At 42.8% G+C, this 23230-nt stretch overlaps 2 protein-coding genes across 2 annotated transcripts in view; both read right to left on the minus strand.

The window, feature by feature from the left end:
• Positions 1-23230, minus strand: part of LOC142312161 (uncharacterized) — a 378399-nt gene that overhangs the window by 45379 nt on the left and 309790 nt on the right. Inside the window, 1 exon segment of the mRNA XM_075351064.1 lies at positions 11398-12218. Within this exon segment, the coding sequence (XP_075207179.1) occupies positions 11398-12218 (821 nt within the window).
• Positions 16607-22271, minus strand: LOC142312149 (uncharacterized). Its single transcript, XM_075351051.1, has 7 exons — positions 22224-22271; positions 21049-21198; positions 20740-20919; positions 20534-20657; positions 19741-19838; positions 19454-19544; positions 16607-16806 (listed from the first exon to the last, which is right to left on the minus strand). Exons 2-7 carry the CDS (start codon positions 21124-21126, stop codon positions 16673-16675), a joined length of 705 nt encoding a protein of 234 aa, XP_075207166.1. The 5' UTR covers positions 21127-21198; positions 22224-22271; the 3' UTR covers positions 16607-16672.

Here is a 23230-nt window from a genome sequence, read left to right on the forward strand (position 1 = left end):
TTCCAAGTTTCGTTTTCATTGAGTTAACATTAGAGGAAAATGAGAAAGTTGTGATATACGGTGACTTCTGGTATGATCCAGGTTATATGGTTATATGTGTAAGTGTGTAATGCAGGTGAGTTCAGCCACCTAGATGGTATATATAGTGTCTTTATTGTTATGTCAATCAATGTGTTGGTTCATTATTTTGACTGTCTAGAAGATGGAAAAAAATATAGCAGACCTGTTTGTGGAAAACAGGAAGTTCTGTGCTCCGCTGGCGTTAGAGCAAAAATGAGGAAGTGTTCAAGGTATAATAGCAGCTGTTTCTTTGAGGGAAAAAAAAGAAAAGAAAAGAAAATGTTCGTGTGGCTGTAAATAGACTGTAGTATACATGTATGTGTGACGTGTCATCAATAATCGATAATTGATAAGGCTGAGGGTCCAGGTACAGAGTTATGGTGAGTGCCTTGATAGTGCCTTGAGAGCCCTGACTGTATCCTGGTACGTCTCCCACAAAGAGGAGACAGTAAGAGGGATTTTCTTTAGTTTCTGCCAGTACAGAGTTATGGTGAGTGCCTTGATAGTGCCTTGAGAACCCTGACTGTATCTGGTGGAATACTGGAATATAATGTGTTCTCCGCCAGCCTAGGTAGGAGGAGCATTAGAGAGAGAATCCTAAATCTTGGTCTTAATCAGAGTTATTGAGTCTTGGATGGACCGTCCTCATGAGGTGTATGTAGTGTGAACAGTTTTTGCTAGTACTCGAGGTATCAACAACAGCTGGCTTATAGTGAAGGTGAGTGTAATTTCTTATCACCCACGTGACACTGGTTTGGCATGTGCTCTAGTTCTTCCTGAATGAACCTGTTCTGTTATTGTTGTGCACTGAGATGTAGAACACCGTAGAAATGTTGAAATTGAAAAACGAGAAGTGTTAGTTTTCTATTTGAAAATCTGTGAATGAGGTCAAATTAGACCAGAAAGTTTAACCCCTTAACGACCGCGGGCCGTAAAATTACGTCCTAAATGACATAATGTTACTGCCCGCGGTCCTCCGGCGGCAGCATGCCGCGATCGGCACACATCTCAGCTGATTTTCACAGCTGAGATGTGTGCCTGCTAGGCACGAGCAGAATCGTTATCTGCTCGTGCCGATTAACCCCTTATATGGCGCTGTCAATACATGACAGCGCCATTATAAGCGCGATTGCGGTAATATTTACCTTACCGCCCGATACCGGAAGTCACGTGACGCAATCACGTGACTCCCGATAGTTGTCATGGTAGCACAGGGTCATGTGATGACTCCTGTACTACACCTGACTTGGTTTCACTTTCGCTGTGCCCGGGGCACAGCAAAAGAGAAAGACAGCGTATCTGCTGTTTACAGCCTTCCAGCTGTGATCAGCAGATACTGCAGAGCAATCGGAATGCTGATCGCAATAGCCCCCTAGGGGGACTAGTAAAATAAAAAAAAAAAGTTAAAAAATAAGTTTTAAAAAATTAAAAAAAAAACAAAAAAACCTAAAAGTTCAAATCACCCCCCATTCGCCCCATTGAAAATTAAAGGGTTAAAAAAATAAAAAATATACACACATTTGGTATCGCCGCGTTCAGAAACGCCCGATCTATCAAAATATAAAATCAATTAATCTGATCAGTAAACGGCGTAGCGGCAAAAAAATTCCAAACGCCAAAACGACGTTTTTTTGTCGCCACAACTTTTGCGCAAAATGCAATAAGAGGCGATCAAAACGTAGCATCTGCGCAAAAATGGTACCGTTAAAAACGTCAGCTCGAGACGCAAAAAATAAGCCGTCATTGAGCCTAAGATCCCGAAAAATGAGAACGCTACGGGTCACGGAATATGGCGTAAAACGTGCGCCACTTTTTTCGGACAAACGTCCGATTTTTTTTAACCCCTTATATAAAAGTAAACCTATACATGTTTGGTGTCTACGAACTCGCACTGACCTGAGGCATCACACCCACACATCAGTTTTACCATATAGTGAACACAGTGAATAAAATATCTCAAAAACCATAGTGCTATCGCACTTTTTTTGCAATTTTTCAGCATTTGGAATTTTTTTGCCATTTTCTAGTACACAATATGGTAAAACTGATGGTTTCATTTAAAAGTACAGCTCGTTCCGCAAAAAATGAGCCCTCACATGACCATATTGACTGAAAAATAAAAAAGTTACGTCTCTCAGAAAAAGAATGGCGAAAAAAAAAAACGGAAAGCGAAAAATCGGCCGGTCGTGAAGGGGTTAAGATGAAGTCTGTAAGTGACAGAAGATGAGACGCATGTTTAAAAAGAAAATGGAGAATTCTCCCAAGGGGGGAGATTAGATGAGAATTGATTGAAGGTACAGGATGTGATATTGAACGTCAACGAAAGTGAAAGTATTGAGATGGTTTGAAGAAATGTAATTCTGAATCTAGTAACTACACTATGTGTATTTTACCTGTCTGTGAAAATGGCTGTGTCTGTGTCCACGTAAGCCAACCCCATTATTTCCTGTCCTGAATGTAGATTTCTTTCTGTCATTCTGTGTTTTGCCCAGACCTTGGGTGGGGTATGGTATGGGGATATTATGTCAGGGTCCCTAGTCACAGGGTCAGCCCAGGGGTCCCTATATAATCCATATTCCCAGTGACAGATTGAATACCTCCTGAATGTAGATGGCACAACCCATGTCCCTCCCTCCCATTTTTGGCCAACACCTACTTCTTCTTTTAGCGGCCATTTCATCCCAGTCACTACATAGTTCCTCTTTTGACGCCATTTTAGTCTAGCCGACACCCAGTTCCCTATTCTTGTTTTCAGCCGCCATCTTAGGACCCAAAGCCACTGTGAAATCCACACTACGTTTTTTCTTTCTGTTTTTTTTTTTAATATATATATTTTTATTGAAAATTTTAACCATTAAACAGTAAACAATATAATTAGCATTCCCATCAAAATATAGTAATAATCTTTCATCCAGTACGCAGACTGGGAAAACATAACTTGTAGACACAATAAATCTACAACAACCATTGGGATGATGAAAAGTGCAAGTAAGAGTAAAAACACACACACACAAAAAATAATCCAAACAAACGTAACAGCCATCTCATTTAAAAGAGAAAGAAGTAAAAAAAAAAAAAAAAAAAAAGAGGGGGGGGATTTTTTATTTAATCACTTAGTCACGTTCATAGTTTAGTTACCTATTCGGAGGTGACCTAGGTTATTCTTTAGGTCTTCCATAATGTACCATGCAGTTGAGGTAAAAGGTTGCACCATTTTTTCTTTTTCCTCCTTATTGCAATATTTCACCACAAACTGTTTCCATTTTAGTAGAAATCTACTCGCCTGCGTTTCCTTATTTGAGAGTGCATCTCCCTGCTCAATCTCCATATAATGCTTAAGTTGACTTATACGTTCTGAGATAGAAGGGGTGGATGATGTTATCCAATATTTAAGGATCAACTTTTTGGACAACAATAAAATAGTGTGCAAAAGTCTTGGCATACCTCTACTTATATTACTGTCTATATAAGAGTTTTCCCAGTAATGCAGAAGTGCTGCTTGAGGAGACAGGGGGCACATAGAGCTCCAAAGCGTTTTTGCCAGATCCGAGACTGACCCCCAGAAAGAAGCAGTGTTGGGGCACAGCCAAATACCATGATAAAGGTCCGAATTTTGCAGTTGGCATTTGGGGCATGCAATTAACCTGTCTGAACTAGGATCCACTTTAGGAATATTAAAAGCATTGATAGCTCCGTGCATAATTTTAAACGGAGTCTCTCTCCAGGATTCGTTAATAAGATTTTTCCGGAAGGCAGACCTACCTGCTCTTATCTTAGAAGGAACATCGATATCATTCATTAACAATCTCCAGTATTTGAAGAACGTTTCGGGATGTACGCCCGATAATCTAGGCTTCATCATGAAGTATAACTCCGATATTGAAGGAGTTCCCATTGGGTGGAGAAGAATGGTATCAAGTTCATTCCGTTTAGATTCAAACGCAACATCCCTTAAATTGGACATAATAGAGTTTTATTTGTTCATATTGGAAATAGTGGTAAGGGTGTAGATGGTATTTTTCAATGCACTCCCTGCTTGTTAACCACCTCACTTCTGTTGAATGTAGGAGATGAGAAACCTTCGATATACCAGCTGTACGCCACACAGAATACAGTTTATTCTCCATGCCCTGGGGAAACTCTGGATTACACCACAAAGGAAGATGCTTTGATATTCTAAAGGAAAGGCTATATTTTTTCCGGACTGCCTTCCAGGTAGATATTGTATCCCTGAAAACTACTGAGTGCTTAATTGCAGGAGGTAGAGAGGTAAAACGAGAGTGTAAAATTGCTGTCAAATTAAGAGGGTGAGCATAGTCTGATTCGAGAGTAGAGTCTGAGTATGTATGCCAATTGTGCATCCAATCTATGATATAGCGAGTGAGACATGCCAGGTTATAGTTCCGTCAGGCCCAGTCACACACAAAGACTTACCAGCGATCCCGAAAACGATGCGACCTGATAGGGATCACTGGTAAGTCGCTGCGAGGTCGCTGGTGAGATGTCACACAGTCAGACCTTACCAACGATGCAGGAACGATACAGGTCGCAGTAGCGACCTGTATAACGATTTCAGCAGTCACTGTGACCCTGTCACACAGTGTCAAACACAGCAATGTGTCCTGCCCAGCAGGACATCGCCTTTGAAGAAAATGGCCTGGACCATTCTGCAACAACTAGCGGTACCTTAAAGGTACCGTCACACATAACAAGATCGCTAGCGAGATCGCTGCTGAGTCACGGTTTCTGTGACGCAGTAGCAATCCCGTTAGCGATCTCGGTATGTGTGACACCTACCAGTGATCAGGCCCCTGCTGTGAGATCTCTAGTCATTGCCGAATGGTCCAGGCCCTTTTCTTCAAAGGCGATGTCCTGCTGGGCAGGACACATCGCTGTGTTTTACACTGTGTGACAGGGTCACAGTGACTGCTGAGATCGTTTTACAGGTCGCTACTGTGACCTGTATCGTTCCTGCATCGTTGGTAAGGCCTGACTGTGTGACATCTCACCAGCGACCTCCCAGCGACTTACCATACCAGCGATCCCTATCAGGTCGCATAGTTTTCGGGATCGCTGGTAAGTCGTTGTGTGTGACTGGGCCTTAACACTAGGAAGATTAATACCCCCCTCTGCCTAAGAGGCCATGAGTTTAAACAGACTGATTCTGGGATGTTTCCCCCTCCAGAGGAAATGGCTAAAGGCTTTATTAAGTGCATTAATATCGGAGTGTTTGAGTAGCAGCGGAAGGGTCTGTAGTTGGTACATCAGCTTGACCATACTTATCATTTTGATAAGATGAGCTCTACCCATAAATGACAATGGAAGATCCTGCCAGGATTTTAGTTGGGTAATAATTTAATTCAATAGGGGAGGATAGTTAAATATAGCGAAGATGTGAATATAGCGAAGATGGTGTAAGTCCTATGTTAATAAACAAGAATGCTAAGAACGACGAAGCAACAGCTATCCTTCCTAGAGGGCTATTTTGGAGGGTAGTCTTTCCTTTTTCAGTTAAGGGGAGTAGTTTGCACTTGTCAATATTAATTTTAAATCCCGAATAAGAGCCAAATACATTCACACTACGTTTTTGGTCATATATGCAGTTGTGCCCCATTGTGTTCCCACTAATGAATCTTAACAAAGGACATTGCTGATAGTCCTGTGGAAACCTTTACCCTTCACTTATGCATATTTGTTTTTGCTGTACCTAGTATACAATTTATTAGACCATATAGACTGCTCACTATTAGCCCTGGTGGACAGTGAATATTTTTCTGCCTATGGCAGTTGCTGCTTAGTCTAGGTTTGAGATATTCTCGCTTGTATATTATCCTGCCTGGTATCTTGCCCAAGAGTTCCCTGATGTAGTGGGTGGAGGATCGTATGGTACTAAGGGGATTTTGATCATCAGGAGTTGGTATATATTAGGGTTTTTGTTGGCAGCACCCAGTAATCCTTTGTCTCTTAGTTTGCAGGGTCTGTCAGGAGATAGGGATACGCTGGAGGCTCGGCCCTGACCACCATTAGGTCTACCGTCGGGATGAGGAAGAGTGCAGGTTCCCCGGTTACAGGGTCAGCACAGGAGAGGTAGAGTAGGCATGCTCCACTGCTATTTCTAGTTGTGTGTATATAGTCAGGGGGGTGCTGCTTGCTAGTTACCAAACCCTCTTGTGCTCTTTTTTTCCCGGGGTTTTAGGGGATCTTAGTTTTTAGAATTTCAGTGTTTTCCTGACCCCAATTTATACCCATTGCTCTTTCTTACAAACCTGGGTATAGTCCTTTGTATCAGGTCTCCGAGAGCCCATATGCAAACAACTACAGCTGGTAACTCCTGATTACACCCAAGACACCCTCCTTCAAGTGGCAAGACGTATGGAGATGAATCTAACAGCTTACAAGACCACCTCACATACAGATGTGCTGCATTCACAGCCACCTGAAGAGTATCATCATGTCATCTCCAGCCCAGAAACATTCTACCTGTTTGGCATGGAAGAAGACAGCAGCCCTTTGAATACTACTCAGCCAGATTGAACATCTTCCTAAAGCACCAGTTGAAGATCAATGCCCGTATAACATCACTGCTCCCTGACAAAGTCACCATCTCCCTGTGTGCGGTGCCTAATCCTGCTACACTTCTCCCTCTTCCAAGGGGGGAAGTGTCCCACATCTGACACCTTGGTGGAAGAGGTAGTCGACTCTGACATAGCTGAGGCAGGAACCTCTGGATTCGATACAGTGACGGATACACCTTTGGACACTGACTTAACCCCTTTGCGGATGGATCAAGATGTGCATCAAGAAGACGGTTCCACATGGGTATGGTGGTGGTAGCAGAAGACGCTGTGCTGATAGAGCAGTGGCTACCCGCATCCCTGTCTGCAAAAGAAGCAGAGGTATGTGCTCTCACTGAAGCTTGCAAGATGGCAGCCAACATCCACTCTGTATGGAAGACAAGAGACTTGATCACCGCCAATGCAACTGAACGCCATTATGAGGCCATAGAAGAACTGAAGGAAGCTTTGCTATTGCCAGACAGATTCGCGGTGAGCAGGGTTGAGGCCTACACTGTAGGAGACAAGGGAAGCAGTAAGAAGTGCCCTCACTGACAGAACATCCAAAGAAGCCCCAAGACCACTTACCACAGAAACAGTCAGTCAATCTGTGCCTTTTGAATGACCCCAATGTGAAGAAGCAAGGAAAGATGGAAAGTCTTGAGAAAACATTGTCCTGACCCTACAAGAGCAAGTCTCAGAAGAAGAAGAGGACTGAGATAGGGTGCAGCTGTGGGCTCCCGGAGACCATAGAAAGTGGCTAGTGACCTGCTTTTACTGCCAGCCAGAGATATGGCAGGCCTTGGACACAGAACTGACCCTACACACCCCATACCAGCCACAGAATAGAGGGATTGGGAGGTTGGGGCAGTGTAGAAAGCAAGGGCATGAGAGTCTTCCCCTTGAATTGTTCAGTGTCAGACACACCCCAGTAGGGACCACTAGGTTGAGACCCTATGAAATCCTGTTTAGAAGTACCCCCAGATACTTTAACTAAACTTGTTGTTTAACTAAAAATTTCCCTAATATACGTTCTTGAGTTTTCTCCTCACGATCCAACCAGATCTAGATCTTTCTCTCTCTCTTTTTCTCTATCTCTCAGTTTCTGACAAATATCCATTCATCCCACTACAAAAGATGTCGCACCTGAGACCACAAGATGCCTGTCTTCCCTCTCCTACCTGATACTTTGTGCCAAGAAGATGATTTCCAAGCCTGTGGACCAGAAGATGACTGTGCATCCCACTTTTGATGATGTCCCACCATTACCGCCTAAGGACCCAGGAATATGAGACTCTGAGTGAAACCAACCCGGATAAATATGAGCTGATGAGAGGACTACAGCGGGCTTTACACGCTGCGATCTCGCTAACGAGATCGCAAGCGATCGTACCCGCCCCCGTCGGTTGTGCGACACGGGCATATCACTGCCCGTGTCGCACAACCTCACTTACCCCCGTCACACGGACTTACCTGCCCTGCAACGTCGCTCTGGCTGGCGAACCGCCTCCTTTCTAAGGGGGCGGGTCGTGCGGCGTCACACGGCAGGCGGCCAATAGAAGCGGAGGGGCGGAGATGTGTGGGACATAAACATCCCGCCCACCTCCTCCTTCCGCATTGCCGATGGAGGCAGGTAAGGAGATGTTCCTCGCTCCTGCGGTGTCACACATAACGATGTGTGGTGCCGCAGGAACGAGGAACAACATCGCTAACATCCTGAAAACGATTTTTTGTTTCAGGACGACCTCTCTACGGCAAACGATTTTGCCCTCTTTTGCGATCGTTTAAGATCACTCTTAAGTGTTACACGCTGCGATCTCATTAATGACGCCGGATGTGCGTCACAAACACCGTGACCCCGACGATAATTCATTAACGATATTGTAGTGTGTAAAGCCTGCTTACCTCCACGTTCCCTCTTCCCGGATAATTTGTGCCAGCATGGAACATAGCCGTGAGGACATTCAAGAGGATACGGTCAGGATCTGACTTCCTATGCATAGTCTGTTAGGTGGGGAGATTCATCCACAAGGGATGGGTTATCTCGTATGAGAGTGAGGTAACCATCGGCATTAGGACAGATCAATCGACTCTGGAAAAAGTAAGGAAAGACTTTTGGCTATCTCCAAAGGGTGGAATGTTATGGACAAGATTATGAACTATTATGAGTATTAAGAGTTATATGAAGATATCCAAAAAACAAGATTTAAGATAGTGCTTGAACTGTGTACCACACCTATATTTGCATTCAGACATCATAAGACTCATCAGACAGACTGGACTTTCATGTGACAAGTGAATCATGCTGACATAGCTTAATGTAAATGAGGAAATACATTGTACATTACAGTTTACTGTATATCACAGAATAAGCTATTTACGGTATTGCCCAATAGGAGACGTGTTACGTATTATTGGCTCCTAGCCAACAGATTTATTTTAAATGTTTGTGGACTTCCGTAATTAAAATAGTCATATTTTCTATGCAGATCCGTGTCATTTCTCTGGTCTATATGAAAAGAATAGTATGCATGCTACTAACAAATGACTCATGATTTGGATGCAGACGGGGTTAAGGTAGATGCATAATTAGATTGCATCACTGTAAATTTATGGCCCCCTTAACAGAATCTCCTCTTTACAGTGGTAATCACCCCTTACATATGTCTATTTTATTATGGGCCAGATGTTTACCGTGAAAAAAATATTGTAATAGTAACAGACAGACGGAGAAGTCATATCTATAAACCGCTTGTATCCTGCCTTCCGCACCATTCTCATTACACAAGTAATTATTCACCTTTTTTTCAGGCCACAAGTTCAGATTTCTTTAATGAGCGTTGTGTGGACATCTGTGATTTCACTATTATGAAGCATATGAGCCACTTCCACTGCTGTTTTTGTTGCACCAGATTTCCTAGACCTTGTGATGAGCAGACTTGTTGTCTTCAATATTTTGCTTGGACGTCCACCTCTTGGCTTTGGAATGGATGGACGCAGTTCATTTAGTATTCTTCCAGCTGTCATGGCACTCACATGATGTAGTTTGGAAATTTTCTTGGCCGGGAGACCGCTACTGACGAGCTGGATAATGCTGTTTCTTGTTTTGGGGGGGAGGGGAATCATCTTCATGGCTGCTTGTCAATTTATGTATGAGATATTAGAGCTTTGTATGTATACAGAGTGGAGACTGCTATATATAGTTATCATGAGTAAGGAGTGGAGCTGTGTGAGTGTACAATGTATATGGATCGGAGCCGTGTTTAGGAAAGTGTATCACCACCAACCATGCTGGCGTGATGTGTAGGTGTGACAGCGGTAACCACTATAAGACTACCCAGTCTGTCTAAAATAATTACAAAACCCCACTCATGAATAATAAACCCAGATTGGCCCCATTATCCTTACACTCCTACAGGAGCCTTCAGTGACTCCCTCACTTCTCCATACATAATCACACTTAGCACACGGATCATTAAGAACCCAAGATAGGACTTATTAATTGTAGTTTTATGATGAACCTTCATAAGGATTAATGACTACTAAACGAAATCACAAACACATTTCTTTAAATAAAAGGAAATAGACCTATAAGGTACTCCACCCTCACTCACAACACATGTGCCTCGGATGATACTACAAAGTGGGACTCTATTTCCCACACTCACTCGTCTGCTCACCTATCCAAATAGGCTGACAATGAGCTGAGCGCACCCCACAGACAGTTTTCATTTCCAGACCACACTTCTTGCTGCCACCACTTGCTATTTTGATAGGCCAGCGATATGTCTGCACTGGGTCACACACTAGCACACAAGCTTTCCTGAGCTCCTGATAGGTACTCTTCTTGCATTCTGGCATACTTTGGGTAACAAAACCAGGATATTCTCACCCTCTTCAGGGCTTGCAGGTATGTTTAGAGCAGCAAGGAACAAATTATTACATTTTAGATTTAATTTAGAATAAGAAGTACAGTGTTTAACAAATGTTACTAAAGATTTAATAAAAAAAAGACATACATAAGGGTAAAACAGTATAAACTAAAATTTATAAAATACAAATAAGTCAGACAGATCTGCAATGCTCTTTGCCTCACCAGGGGTCCAACACTGATTTTCCTTAGATGATGTTACAAAGAGTCTTACCAGACCCCTCAATCCTCCCTCATCTGAGGTCAGAGGGGGACAGGTGATTATATTAAATTCTAATCCAGTTTTAGGGCATATTTATGGTTGTCATCTTACTGAACATCCTTCAAGCATTCTATACACACCATACATGAATATGATATATCCATAATTCAGGGAGTGCATTGCCAGCTCTCAAAACATTTGTGGTTTTTGCCTCTGATATGGGGCCATCTCGTCTGTCTTCGGTGCAAGTATTGTCACCATGCATTGATTCACATCTCTTTAGTAATTCGGATATAGACTGTAAAAGATTACCCTCCAACAACTGTCAGCTACTAATAATGAGCGAGCATGTTCATCCCTATTTAATATGCTCGGGTACACTCGGTACTCATTTTCAGTGTAGGTATTATTGTTTAGAGGAAACACAGTAATAATGTAATATGTTTTAATTCTAATATAAGTTATAACCTGCTTTTGCTTTCTCACTTACTCAATTGTTATTGCTTTGATGGTCTCTGTTATATTTTTATAAAATGTACAAAAAAGACATAAGGTTTCTCTGCTGTGTGAGTTCTCTGATGGACAACCAAATCGGATCTCTGATTAAAACATTTCTCAGATTCTAAAAATTAATATGGTTTCTCTCCTATGTGAATTCTCTGGTGTTTAATAAGACCTGATTTATCTACAAAGCATTTCCTACATTCTGAACATGAAAATGGCTTCTCCCCTGTGTGAGTTCTCTCATGGACAGATAAACCCGATTTTTGATTAAAACATTTTTCACATTTTGAACATGAATATGGCTTCTCCCCTGTGTGAGTTCTCTGATGGATAACTAAAGCTGATTTTTGATTAAAACTCTTCCCACATTCTGAACATGAAAAAGGTTTCTCCCCTGTGTGAGTTTTTTGATGGACAACTAATTTTGATTTTTGAGTAAAACATTTCCCACATTCTGAGCATAAAAAGGGCTGTTCTGCTGAGTGAAGTTTCTGATGTCTAACAAAATTTGATCTATCTGCAAAACATTTCCCACAGTCTGAACATGAAAAAGGTTTCTCCCCTGTGTGAGTTCTCTGATGGACAACCAAGTCTGATGTCTGCTTAAAACATTTCCCACAATCTGAACATGAGAAAGGTTTCTCCCCTGTATGGGTTCTCTGATGGACAACCAAGTCTGATTTCTGCTTAAAACATTTCCCACAATCTGAACATAAAAAAGGCTTCTCTCCTGTGTGACTTCTCTGGTGTCTAACAAGACCTGTTTTATCTGCAAAACATTTCCCACATTCTGAACATGAAAATGGCTTCTCCCCTGTGTGAATGTTCTGATGAATAACTAAATTTGATTTTTGATTAAAACATTTCCCACATTCTGAACATGAATATGGTTTCTCCCCTGTATGAAGTCTCTCATGTCTAACAAGCTCTGATTTGTGGTTAAAATATTTCCCACACTGTGCACAAGGAAATCTTGCAACAAAAGACGTTTTGGGGGACAAACATTTTCTATGTTCTGCATTTGAAAATGGCTTCTTTGCTGTAAGAGCAGTTTGATTTTTAGTGGCATTAACTTCTGTTACACTTGGTGTGATATCCAGGTTATCTGATTTAAAAATTACAGATGTCAGTTGTCCCTCTGATCTCCTTGTACAATCACCTGCTAAAAATAAAAATTATTTTGAATAAAATATTCTTAACTAAACATTTGTATAGCATTTCTAAAATATCAAGAGAAATTACAAGTAATGTAGAAAAATTACATTATTTACCGAGACAAAAACAGCTGACAAGCTAACATTAGAACTCAGAGTAGGAACGTTAAAAACAGTGGTCCCCAACCTTTCTGACAATGAGAGCCACAATGAGCTCAGAGAAGGTTACGAACCACTTCCAGTTCCCGGACCCCTCAAAGCAGTGACACCCAGAGCCCCCATTACCTGTATAATGAGAGCCATAGCTTTTGCACAGAAATCACACCAAGGCAGTATTGTTTTGTTTAGTCTGTATACGTCAGACTTTAGGTACAACTTGGACCACTGCCATCTTCAGAAGTTCTCGGATGATACGGCAATTATTGGATGCGTATCAGATGGGAATGATGAGGAATATAAGGGTGCCATCGGTGACTTTGTTGGCTGGTGTGAGATCAATGCTCTCTAAGTAAATACCAACAAGACAAAGGAGATGGTTATTGACCTTGGGAGGAAGTCACCCCCTATAGTACCGGTGAACATCCTGCCTATAGTACCGGTGAACATCCTGGGAAAAGATGTTGAGACAGTGGACTCTTACAAGTACCTGGGTGTCCACCTCAACAAAAAGATGGACTGGACTATGAATACAGATAACTTTTATAAGAAGGGCCAGAGTCGACTCCACTATTGAGAAGGCTAAGGTTCTTCGGTGTCTGTAGGACTTTGTCTAGAACATTCTATGACACGGTGGTAGCATCTGCCTTTTTTTATGGAGTGGTCTGTTGGGGGGTTGGTTGTACTGAAAGAGACAGAAACAGGATCGACAAACTGGTACGGAGGTCAAGCTCGGTGCTGGGTTGTCCTCTGGAGTCTGTGGCTGTGGTAGGTGAGAGGAGGATGTTATCAAAGCTGAAAGCTATTATGAGAAACCCCTTCCACCCTCTGCATGGGACTGTGGAGGGCCTGAATAGCTCCTTCAGTCAGAAACTTATACACCCGCGCTGTAGGACAGAGCGCTTTCGTATGTCCTTCATTCCAACTGCAGTTACATTGTATAATAAATTGTGAAGCCATCTTTTAAATAGATCATTCAACAATATAGCCATTGTTAATATGTATTCTCATATATATATATATATGTATGTAAAATTTATTTATTACTTATCTTTTTTTAATTCTATTTTTATCCTTTCCTGTATTGAGCTGCAGTAATGTGCACATTTCCTCACTGTGGGATCAATAAAGTTTTATCTTATCGTATCTTATATGAAGATGCAAGGTTTCCCACAAAACAGTCATTCAGTATTCTCGCATCAAGCACTCCCACAACACTGTCACATATTTAAATTTTTGTTATAGATAACTATATATTTGTATATTGTGATATCTGTTGGCCAGAAGCAATGAAAAAGGGGAAAAAAATCTAGAGGTTAAAGGGAATGTATCGCGTTTTTTATTTTTGTATTAAAAATAGTGATTATGAAATCAAGTATTTTTAATACAAAATGAAAATCGCAGCTTATTTAGTTTTTAATTAATTCTAGTTTTACTGAAGGCACTGGGGGCCATGCTGGATTTGCTGTGTGTGTAACGACAGTTACTCACGTCTTTATGGCAGCCCCTGTGCATAGAGAACAGTAGTCGGGATTCGAACCCATTCACTAACGTTACAGTGGGCGTCTTCTGTGACCTGGACGCGTCCCCTGGGCTGCCCAGATCACAGCAGAGGGAAGAGATCAGCGCCATCATTGTGGAGCTCACAGCTATGCTGTTTGCTCCACTATACCCACTGGGATATGTGAGTACTGGCCGCTTACCCTACCCTCCCCTCCCTCGTTACCGTCTCCTATGACACCTCCTCCCTCCGCTCTCCCCAGCCACCGCTCTGCCCGTCGCCGCCGCTGTGTGTGTGCGCGTGCGCCACTGCATGTGAGTACTGCCGCTGCTACCGCTGATACTGTCTGCACAGCTGTAAATCTAATCCTCTCCCGTGTGATACTGTCTGCGCAGCTGTGTATCTAATCCTCTCCTGTGTGATACTGTCTGCAGGGCTGTGTATCTAATCCTATCCTGTGTGATACAGTCTGCAGGGCTGTGTATCTAATCCTATCCTGTGTTATACTGTCTGCACGGATGTGTATCTAATCCTCTCCTGTGTGATACTGTCTGCTGAGCCGTGTATCTAATCTTATCCTGTGTGATACTGTCTGCTGAGCTGTGTATCTAATCCTATCCTGTGTGATACTGTCTGCTGAGCTGTGTATCTAATCCTATCCTGTGTGATACTGTCTGCTGAGCTGTGTATCTAATCCTATCCTGTGTGATACTGTCTGCTGAGCCGTGTATCTAATCCTATCCTGTGTGATACTGTCAGCTGAGGCGTGTATCTAATCCTATCGTGTGATACTACTGGCTGCAGGGCTGTGTATCTAATCCTATCCTGTGTGATACTGTCTGCTGAGCTGTGTATCTAATCCTGTCCTGGGTGATATTGTCTGCTGAGCTGTGTATCTAATCCTATCCTGTGTGATACTGTCAGCTGAGCCGTGTATCTAATCCTATTGTGTGATACTGTCTGCTGAGCTGTGTATCTAATCCTGTCCTGGGTGATATTGTCTGCTGAGCCATGTATCTAATCCTATCCTGTGTGATACTGTCTGCTGAGCTGAGTATCTAATCCTATCCTGTGTGATACTGTCTGCAGGGCTGTGTATCTAATCCTATCCTGTGTGATACTGTCTGCTGAGCTATGTATCTAATCCTATCCTGTGTGATACTGTCTGCTGAGCCGTGTATCTAATCCTATCCTGTGTGATACTGTCTGCTGAGCTGTGTATCTAATCCTATCCTGTGTGATACTGTCTGCTGAGCTATGTATCTAATCCTGTCCTGTGTAATACTCCTGCTGTCCTTGGTGACACTTTAGACATTTCTGGTCACCAACAAAATGGCTCTGCACTATGTCCCTACATGTTATTCTCTGTTATCTGTTGTAAACACTCAGATTGGGAGGGGGGAAGCGTGCCATCACACACAGGAGAGCAGACTCCGCCCACTTTACGGTAGCTGTAATCTGAGGTTTTCCTACACTTGGATTTCAGCAGCTGCTCCCCCTAGTGTTTTAACAGTGGAAAATATCAAACTTTTTAATTTTTTTTTATATTTTGCTCAATTAAAATAAAATAATATTTAAACAAAACATTAAAATATTTAAAATATTATTACTTTACATTTTTTCAGTTATTGAAATTTGTTTTTTTCTGACGATACATTCCCTTTAAAGGTTAGAAGGGCTTACTCAGGTGTAGAGATGAGCGGTTCCATAGAGGATCAGTTCGCCAGCAGCAAACGAGCCTAGCCTCCCCAAGCTCGATCCGGAGTCGAACCCCGAAACAAGTCACTGATTGGCAGTTTCAGTCTCCGCTCACATAGAGGCAGCCATGAGCAGATCACCTCTGGGGGGAGAGTGGGTGGGCTTTTTTTTGTTGCACACTATGTTCGAGCATGCTATTGTTGCCCCGTTCAAACACTGCAAGCGGCTCACACAGAGCTGAACACCAAGCGTATCTGAGCAGAGGGATGCTGGCACGAATTTTGTTTGCACGTAAAGCATCCGATCCCCGAACCTTGATTTTTAAATTTGGTGTTCGGTTGGAAAACCGAACCTCATTTTCACTCATCTCTTCTTACGTGCTGAAATCAATGAGCTAGTAATGATTACCAGGTATATTCCAGCCTAAGATCTGTGGGTATTACTATATTTAGTACCCAAAAAACTTTGTTTTAAAGAAGTCCGCTAATCTGAATATATAGTCACTAGAGCTGGAAAAAGATTTTTTCATTTCTGCTATAATTATCATCCAGGAACTGCCGCAGAATTAATTTCCTCGCGCCGCACAGTCCACATACTCTGGGCCTTGGTAAACTGTTGCGATTTCTTCCAGTTTACCATACTTATATTATCTCTAAACCCCCAAGATCAGTTCTTTCTGTGCTGGGTTACTCACATAATTCACTATCTGGAGACTGGCTCTTCATAGCTATTTGCTAGACCAGGTGCTAATGCAAAAAGCTGGTAGACAGCAGCAAGCCACATATCATGGTCCAACAATTTATATTTTGGTTTTTATTTGAGTGGTGAAAAAGAATTCAGAAATTTGAGAAAAAAAAAATTAAAAATAAATAAATTCGCTTTTGTCATTACTTTCTGAGACCTGTAACATTTTCAATTTTCGGGATCTGGGACTGTGTGAGGCTTCTTTTTTTGCGTCCTGAGCTGAAGTTTTTCCTGATACCATTTTGGGGGAGATACGCTGTTTTGATCACCTCTGAATTCATTATATCGCAATGTTGCAGCAGCTAAAAAATAAACGTAATGCTGGTGTTTTATTTGCTAATCGGATTAATTTATTTTATATTTTGAAAGTTCGGACTTTTACAAACGCAGCGATGCCAAATATGTTTTTTTATTTTTAATGGGGCACAAAAGGGGGTGATTTGATCTTTAGTATTTGTTTATTTTCTAAGACTCTTTTTTTAACTTTTTACTGCATTTGGGACCTGCACTCGTCTGATCGCTTGTACTTTGCATACCAGTGCATAAGCATTGCTATGTATAGTGAAAATGATAATCTCCTACGAACACTAGCTACAGGATTGCTTTCACAAAAGTATTGTAATGACTAACAGGAGTGTTCAGCAGACTCTCAGCTGTCATGGCAACCCATTAGTGCCCTGCGATCATGCGCACCAATTAGCACGTGTTGTGACATGCGATAAATGCCGCTGTCGGACATTGACAGCATCATGTAGGAACTTAACAGCCGTAGGCGGAACACCGCTCTACCCGTGGCTGTTAGAGGTAGATGGTGGATAAACAATAAGAATATCAACAAGACTATCATCCGAAGGCAAAGATGTGGACTCGATGTGCAAGTCTGCATCAAAGTTAAGGAGCCAGCATATGATGTACCAGTCATATGCTGGTAAGGGCTTAAACAATAAGATATTGTCGTGATTTTGAATTCTGCTAATTTTTTTCTTTACATCAAAGTAAAGAATATTTCTATTTATGGTTATTCACAGGTTGCTCCGTCCCGGACTTTTATGCAGAAAATTGGAAATATTAAAAATTGCAAATGTCTCAAGTGTAACTCAGAGGCGGCCGATCTATTGGGACAGGAAATTAGGGATTTGTGGGAACCGGTTATCAAATTTGTTGCTGACAGGCTGAATATTGTTTTGTCATTTCAGAATCTAATTACTTCACGGTTATTATCTGCAAGGGGAATTATTCTTAAGGAATAGATAACTTCTAATAATAACATTTTCTAACAACAGGTTAGGGCAAGTTATACATCCAAATATAATAATTGCTGGGATAAGTATAAGGAAAGAATTTTGGAAATATGGAAGAATTATTGATTAAAGAATTTTCTTTTCTTTTCTTTGAATGGGTGGGTGACAGGGATGCAATTACATAGAAAAACAAAGGACAAGAAAAGAATTGTATTATATTTATTGTGTGAAAGGGAATCTGTCAGCAGGTTTTGCTGTGTAATCATGAGGTAGGGATTAAAACAGAATTCAGGGATGTGTCACACGTCAGGCTGTGTGCTGATGTTTAATTACACTGAAGGTTTTATCACCCCAGTGATTATCATTGCAGTGACTATCTGGCAGTGTTATGTCTTCTGACTCCACCCCCACCTGTGATTAGCAGCTCACTGTTTATAGAAATGTACATAGAGAGCCTGGTGTGGGTGGGGGCAGCTTTCTGAGCTCTGATGCATTGCTATATCTAAAAATTCTGGTTGTATCAGAACTGTTGCAGATAATAATTAAGCAACTTTCATGAGTGTGTCCTGCCCAGGGAGGGGGGGGGGGGGGGAGATATCCAGTGAGTCTGGAATCAGAAGGTCACAACACTTTATTGCTTACAGATCCACTACTGATAGTTGAATGACATTACTTGCTTGTAATGCTGTAAGGGATACCCTTTTCTGTCTGGCTGCTGGCTGTAGCTTTAAATCCTAGATACAGCTCCTTTGCTATCACTATATAATGTCATGTGTCTAATCATAGGATGGTGGTGAAAGAATCTCAAAATTAATTTTCTTGTGGTCAACTTTGGAATGATCCTTGCTCTAGAAGACACTTTTGTTTTGTGTCATTTGCAGTTTTGGTGTTGGCGACATAATAGCTGCTTGGAAGTGTTTTTCCTTTTTGTGTCAATTTTCCTTCTTTTTTCCTACCCTTGTGTTTCTTTATTACAGAGGCAAGCCTAGTGCTCACACCGGCCTGCTCGCTAGCCAGGGTAAGATTAGGGCAAGACAGGTCTTAGGATCGTGATCGGCGACGGGGTGAAAGAACTCGTATAGAGATGTCAGATAGTGCAGGTGTGACTCCACTCCCCTCTCCCTAGTGCCGGGGCCCTCCGTTGTGTGTTACGACACCTGCTGGGGACTTTCCTGGTACATGGTAAAATCCCGTTTGTCACTGCATGACAGTGATATATCATTGGATTCAGGGTCTCTTTGCCCACATCTCGCTGCTCTAAATTGAAGAAGGAAAAAAACCTGCTGAGTTTCTTTTTAGCATGTCTACTGTCTGTATTTGAGTATATAAATGAAAAGAAGATGGACTGGTGTCTTATCATAAAAGTAAGGTACACCATATGGATTATATTTTTCTTCACATAATTTTCTATGTGTTCTATGTGTAAGGTCATTTGGCTTTGTAGTTTAGAGATATGGGAAGGTAAGAGTCAACATCTTCTAATTACAGCGAGTAGGGTGCAGACTCTGGGCTGTAAGCTCTGGACAGAACAGATCTCACTCCAACAGAAGAACTTCCAATGCCCAAAGTTGTAAGGACAGTTTTCGTTTAGCAGAAGAGTAGTGACCGCTTGCTTGTGATATGTGTGGATTACACCACAGATAAAGCAGACACAGACGGTGACTGAGAAGAATCTGCGACTTCTCTGCAATAAATGGTTACTACTCACCTGGGTAGTCATATGTAGGAATCTCCTCTTTACACCGCTCATCACTCCTCACATATGTCTCTGTTGTATTAATATGGGTCAGATCTTCACCCTGAAAGAAATATTGTAAAGTCACAGACAGATGGAGAAGTCACATCTATGATCAGCTCTAATCCTGCCATCTCCACCGCTCTCATTACACAAGTATAAAACATATAATACTGGTGGATAAAACAAGACTGAACACAAGACCTTCACAGCCGTCTACACATCATAGGGAGATTTCATGGCACCTTCTCTCCATCTACCTGATGATCCTGAGGAACATTGGGATCTTCTCGCTTACAGACCTGTGGGAGAAGAGGACGGGGACATCTCTCTGGTGTTGTCCTCTCACTGGATATAACTGGAGGAAACACATACAGGGACTGAATTCTTTCTTTACATACAGATAAAGTGGCATGCAAAAGTTTGGCACCCCTAGTCAGAATTACTGTTATTGTGAACAGTGAAGAAAGTTTAAGATTAAATGATTTCTAAAAGGCATACAGACACCTTTCCTTTGTATTTTAGGCAAAAAAAAATGTATTTTCATCTTTTACATTTTCAATTTAACAAAAAGGAAAATCAGATGAAACAAAAGTTTGGGTACTCTGCATGGTTAGTACGTACTAGACCCCCTTTGGGAAGTATCACAGCTTGTAAACTCTTTTTGTAGCAGCCAAGAGTCTTTTGGTTCTTGTTTGAGGGATTTTTATCCATTCTTCCTTGGAAAAGTCCTCCAGTTCTGCGAGATTCCTGGCTCGTCTTGCATGCTCTGCTCTTTCGAGGTGTAGACACAGATTTTTAATGATGTTCAGATCAGGGGACTGTGAGGGCCATTGTAAAATTTTCACTTTGCGCTGTTTGAGGTCGTCTATTGTGGATTTTGGTATGTCTGGGACGTCTGTTTAGAAAATGTGTTATATTTATGCGTTTTAGAGGTCATGTCATCTTAAACTTGCTTAACTGTTCACAATAACCGTAATTTTGAGCAGGAGTGTCCAAATGTTTGCATGCCACTGTAATAATAAGCCGTGTGTATTTAGTCCTGTCTATTACCTGGTGATGTGAGGGGCTGGGGAACCTCCATCATGACGTCCTTGTACAAATCTTTGTGTCCTTCTAAATACTCCCACTCCTCCATGGAGAAATAGACGGTGACGTCCTGACATCTTATAGGAACCTGACAAATAAATGGTACCATCATCCTCCTGATCCCTTCATAGCGTTACTGTATAATGTCCCAGCATTCCCAGCAGTGTCACCTCTCCAGTCAGCAGCTCAATCATCTTGTAGGTGAGTTCTAGGATCTTCTGGTCATTGATGTCCTCATGTATCGGGGGGTGAGGTGGAGGCCCTGTGATTGGGGTTAGAGGTCTTCCCCATCCCTCAGACACAGGGGCCTGACAGCGCTCACTAGAGGTCTTCTTCACTACTGTGTAATCCTGGATATGGAGAGACACAGTAATAAATTTCACTACAGACATTTCCAGAGTCCTCACCTCTCCAGTTCTGTCCATCTGTTATTCCCATAGATAAGAATGATGTAATGTGATGTCATCAGAATCTCTCACCTCTCCAGTAAGCCGGAAGAGGATCTCTAGGGTGAGGTGTATTATCCTCTCTGCCATCTTGTCCCTGTCCCTATCCATCCTTGATGGGTCAATCAGGAGAATTCTCTTATATAGAAGATCTCCACTGACAGGATCCGATATTGTAGGGACCTGAATGGGAAGATGAGAAAATCATAAAGAATTTCCCTGCACAATGTTGGTGAAATCCCCTCCATAATGATTATATTATCCTCTATTATCCTATACATCTGCTGTGCGGTGATTATCTCATATGTTCTGGGGTCATCTGTATTGCCATAAAGATGGGGCTGAGGATTTATCACCAGTGGGGGAGGGGGGGTACCAGACTGTGGGGGTGGGGGGATGGGGAACTATGGGAACATTATAGGGTTTTGGGACAAGAACAGGTCGCTTTACTATAGGAGGAATATGTGTCTCCATGTTTTACGTCTTCCATAGTTGGGTCTAATGTATCTATCAAAAGAAAAGGAATAAGAAAGTTATCATTCTTAGAAAGTAGGAAAACAAAAACTCCTGAACAGTCTCAGTGCTGAATAGTGATGGCCGCTCAAGACCGATCCGGCTCCATTCATCGACTGTTATCATTTATATGTATAAATACAAATGTGGTTAATAATACAAAGGACGGCTGAGGACGTATTCCCTCCAGAGACAATACAAGGGACAGTCATTATGTGTGGAGGAAAGGCGATTCCCACAGCTAAATAGGAAAGGGTTCTTTACAGTTAGAGCGGTCAGATTATGGAATGCCGACAACAAGAGGCTGTAATGGAGGGAACTGTAACCGCATTTATACAGGGCCGGACGCTTTCCTCACAACAAATGCTATTGTGGGTTATAAGTAATGTAGAGATAGGGAATGTAGAGGAGGAGAAAGGAGGACATGATGGAGCCAAGTCTAATCCGACCAAAGGAACTACGGGCTCTCACTAGGGACAAAATGGCCAAATTCACATGAGACAAAGCCCCAGAAATGCCCTGTGAGTGGCCGGAGGGCGGACGGGGACTAGACTCCATCAGAATATGAGGATTTTACCAGAAATATGTGATCAGCAGCCGCGGGAGAAATAGGAACCGAAAGAACCGGAGCGACCATTACTAGCACTGAAGGGGTTACTGCCCCCTGCCTCCAATAATGGGGAACCTCCACCTACCTCCACCTGCAGAGCCACACACTAGATATATGGCTGCTCTGTGCTTACAGGACCTGTGATGATGTCACATGGAGGGGAGGAGTCAGGGGTCACATGATCAGCTCCTCAGTGTATGCAGGACTCTGCTGTGCTGGGTGTCATGGGGCTGGATGAGGTGAAGGTTATGTGTGGGGTCAGGAGGGGTTTACAGTGTGGATGTAGCGGAGCCGTGTGTGTACGAGGTGTACGGAGCAGAGCCGTGTGTGTACGAGGTGTACGGAGCGGAGGCGTGTGTGTACGAGGTGTACGGAGCGGAGCCGCGTGTGTACGCGGTGTGAGGAGTGGAGGCGCGTGTGTACGAGGTGTACGGAGCGGAGCCGCGTGTGTACGAGGTGTACGGAGCAGAACCGTGTGTGTACGAGGTGTACGGAGCGGAGCCGCGTGTGTGCGAGGTGTACGGAGCAGAACCGTGTGTGTACGAGGTGTACGGAGCGGAGCCGTGTGTGTATAAGGTGTACAGAGCAGAGCCGTGTGTTTACAAGGTGTTCGGAGCGGAGCCGTGTGTGTACGAGGTGTACGGAGCAGAGACATGTGTGTACGAGGTGTACGGAGCGGAGCAGTGTGTGTACGAGGTGTACGGAGCGGAGCCGTGTGTGTATAAGGTGTACAGAGCAGAGCCGTGTGTTTACAAGGTGTTCGGAGCGGAGCCGTGTGTGTACGAGGTGTACGGAGCAGAGACATGTGTGTACAAGGTGTACGGAGCGGAGCAGTGTGTGTACGAGGTGTACGGAGCAGAGCCGTGTGTGTATGAGGTGTATGGAGCAGAGCCGTGTGTGTACGAGGTGTACGGAGCGGAGCCGTGTGTGTACGAGGTGTACGGAGCAGAGCCATGTGTGTACAAGGTGTACGGAGCGGAGCAGTGTGTGTACGAGGTGTACGGAGCAGAGCCGTGTGTGTACGAGGTGCACGGAGCAGAGCCGTGTTTGTACGAGGTGTGCGTATCGGAGCCGTGTGTGTGCGGATCGGAG

The sequence above is a fragment of the Anomaloglossus baeobatrachus genome, chromosome 5 (genome assembly GCF_048569485.1).
Source record: "Anomaloglossus baeobatrachus isolate aAnoBae1 chromosome 5, aAnoBae1.hap1, whole genome shotgun sequence".
NCBI lineage: Eukaryota > Metazoa > Chordata > Amphibia > Anura > Aromobatidae > Anomaloglossus > Anomaloglossus baeobatrachus.

Coding starts and splice junctions, on each gene's coding strand:
- LOC142312149 (XM_075351051.1), bottom strand. CDS start 21,126: ATGGATAGGGACAGGGACAAGATGGCAGAGAGGATAATACACCTCACC. Junction 20,920..21,048: donor TCTTCCGGCTTACTGGAGAG/GTGAGAGATTCT, acceptor CTCCATATCCAG/GATTACACAGTAGTGAAGAA. Junction 16,807..19,453: donor TCCTACATATGACTACCCAG/GTGAGTAGTAAC, acceptor TTTATTTTTTAG/CTGCTGCAACATTGCGATAT.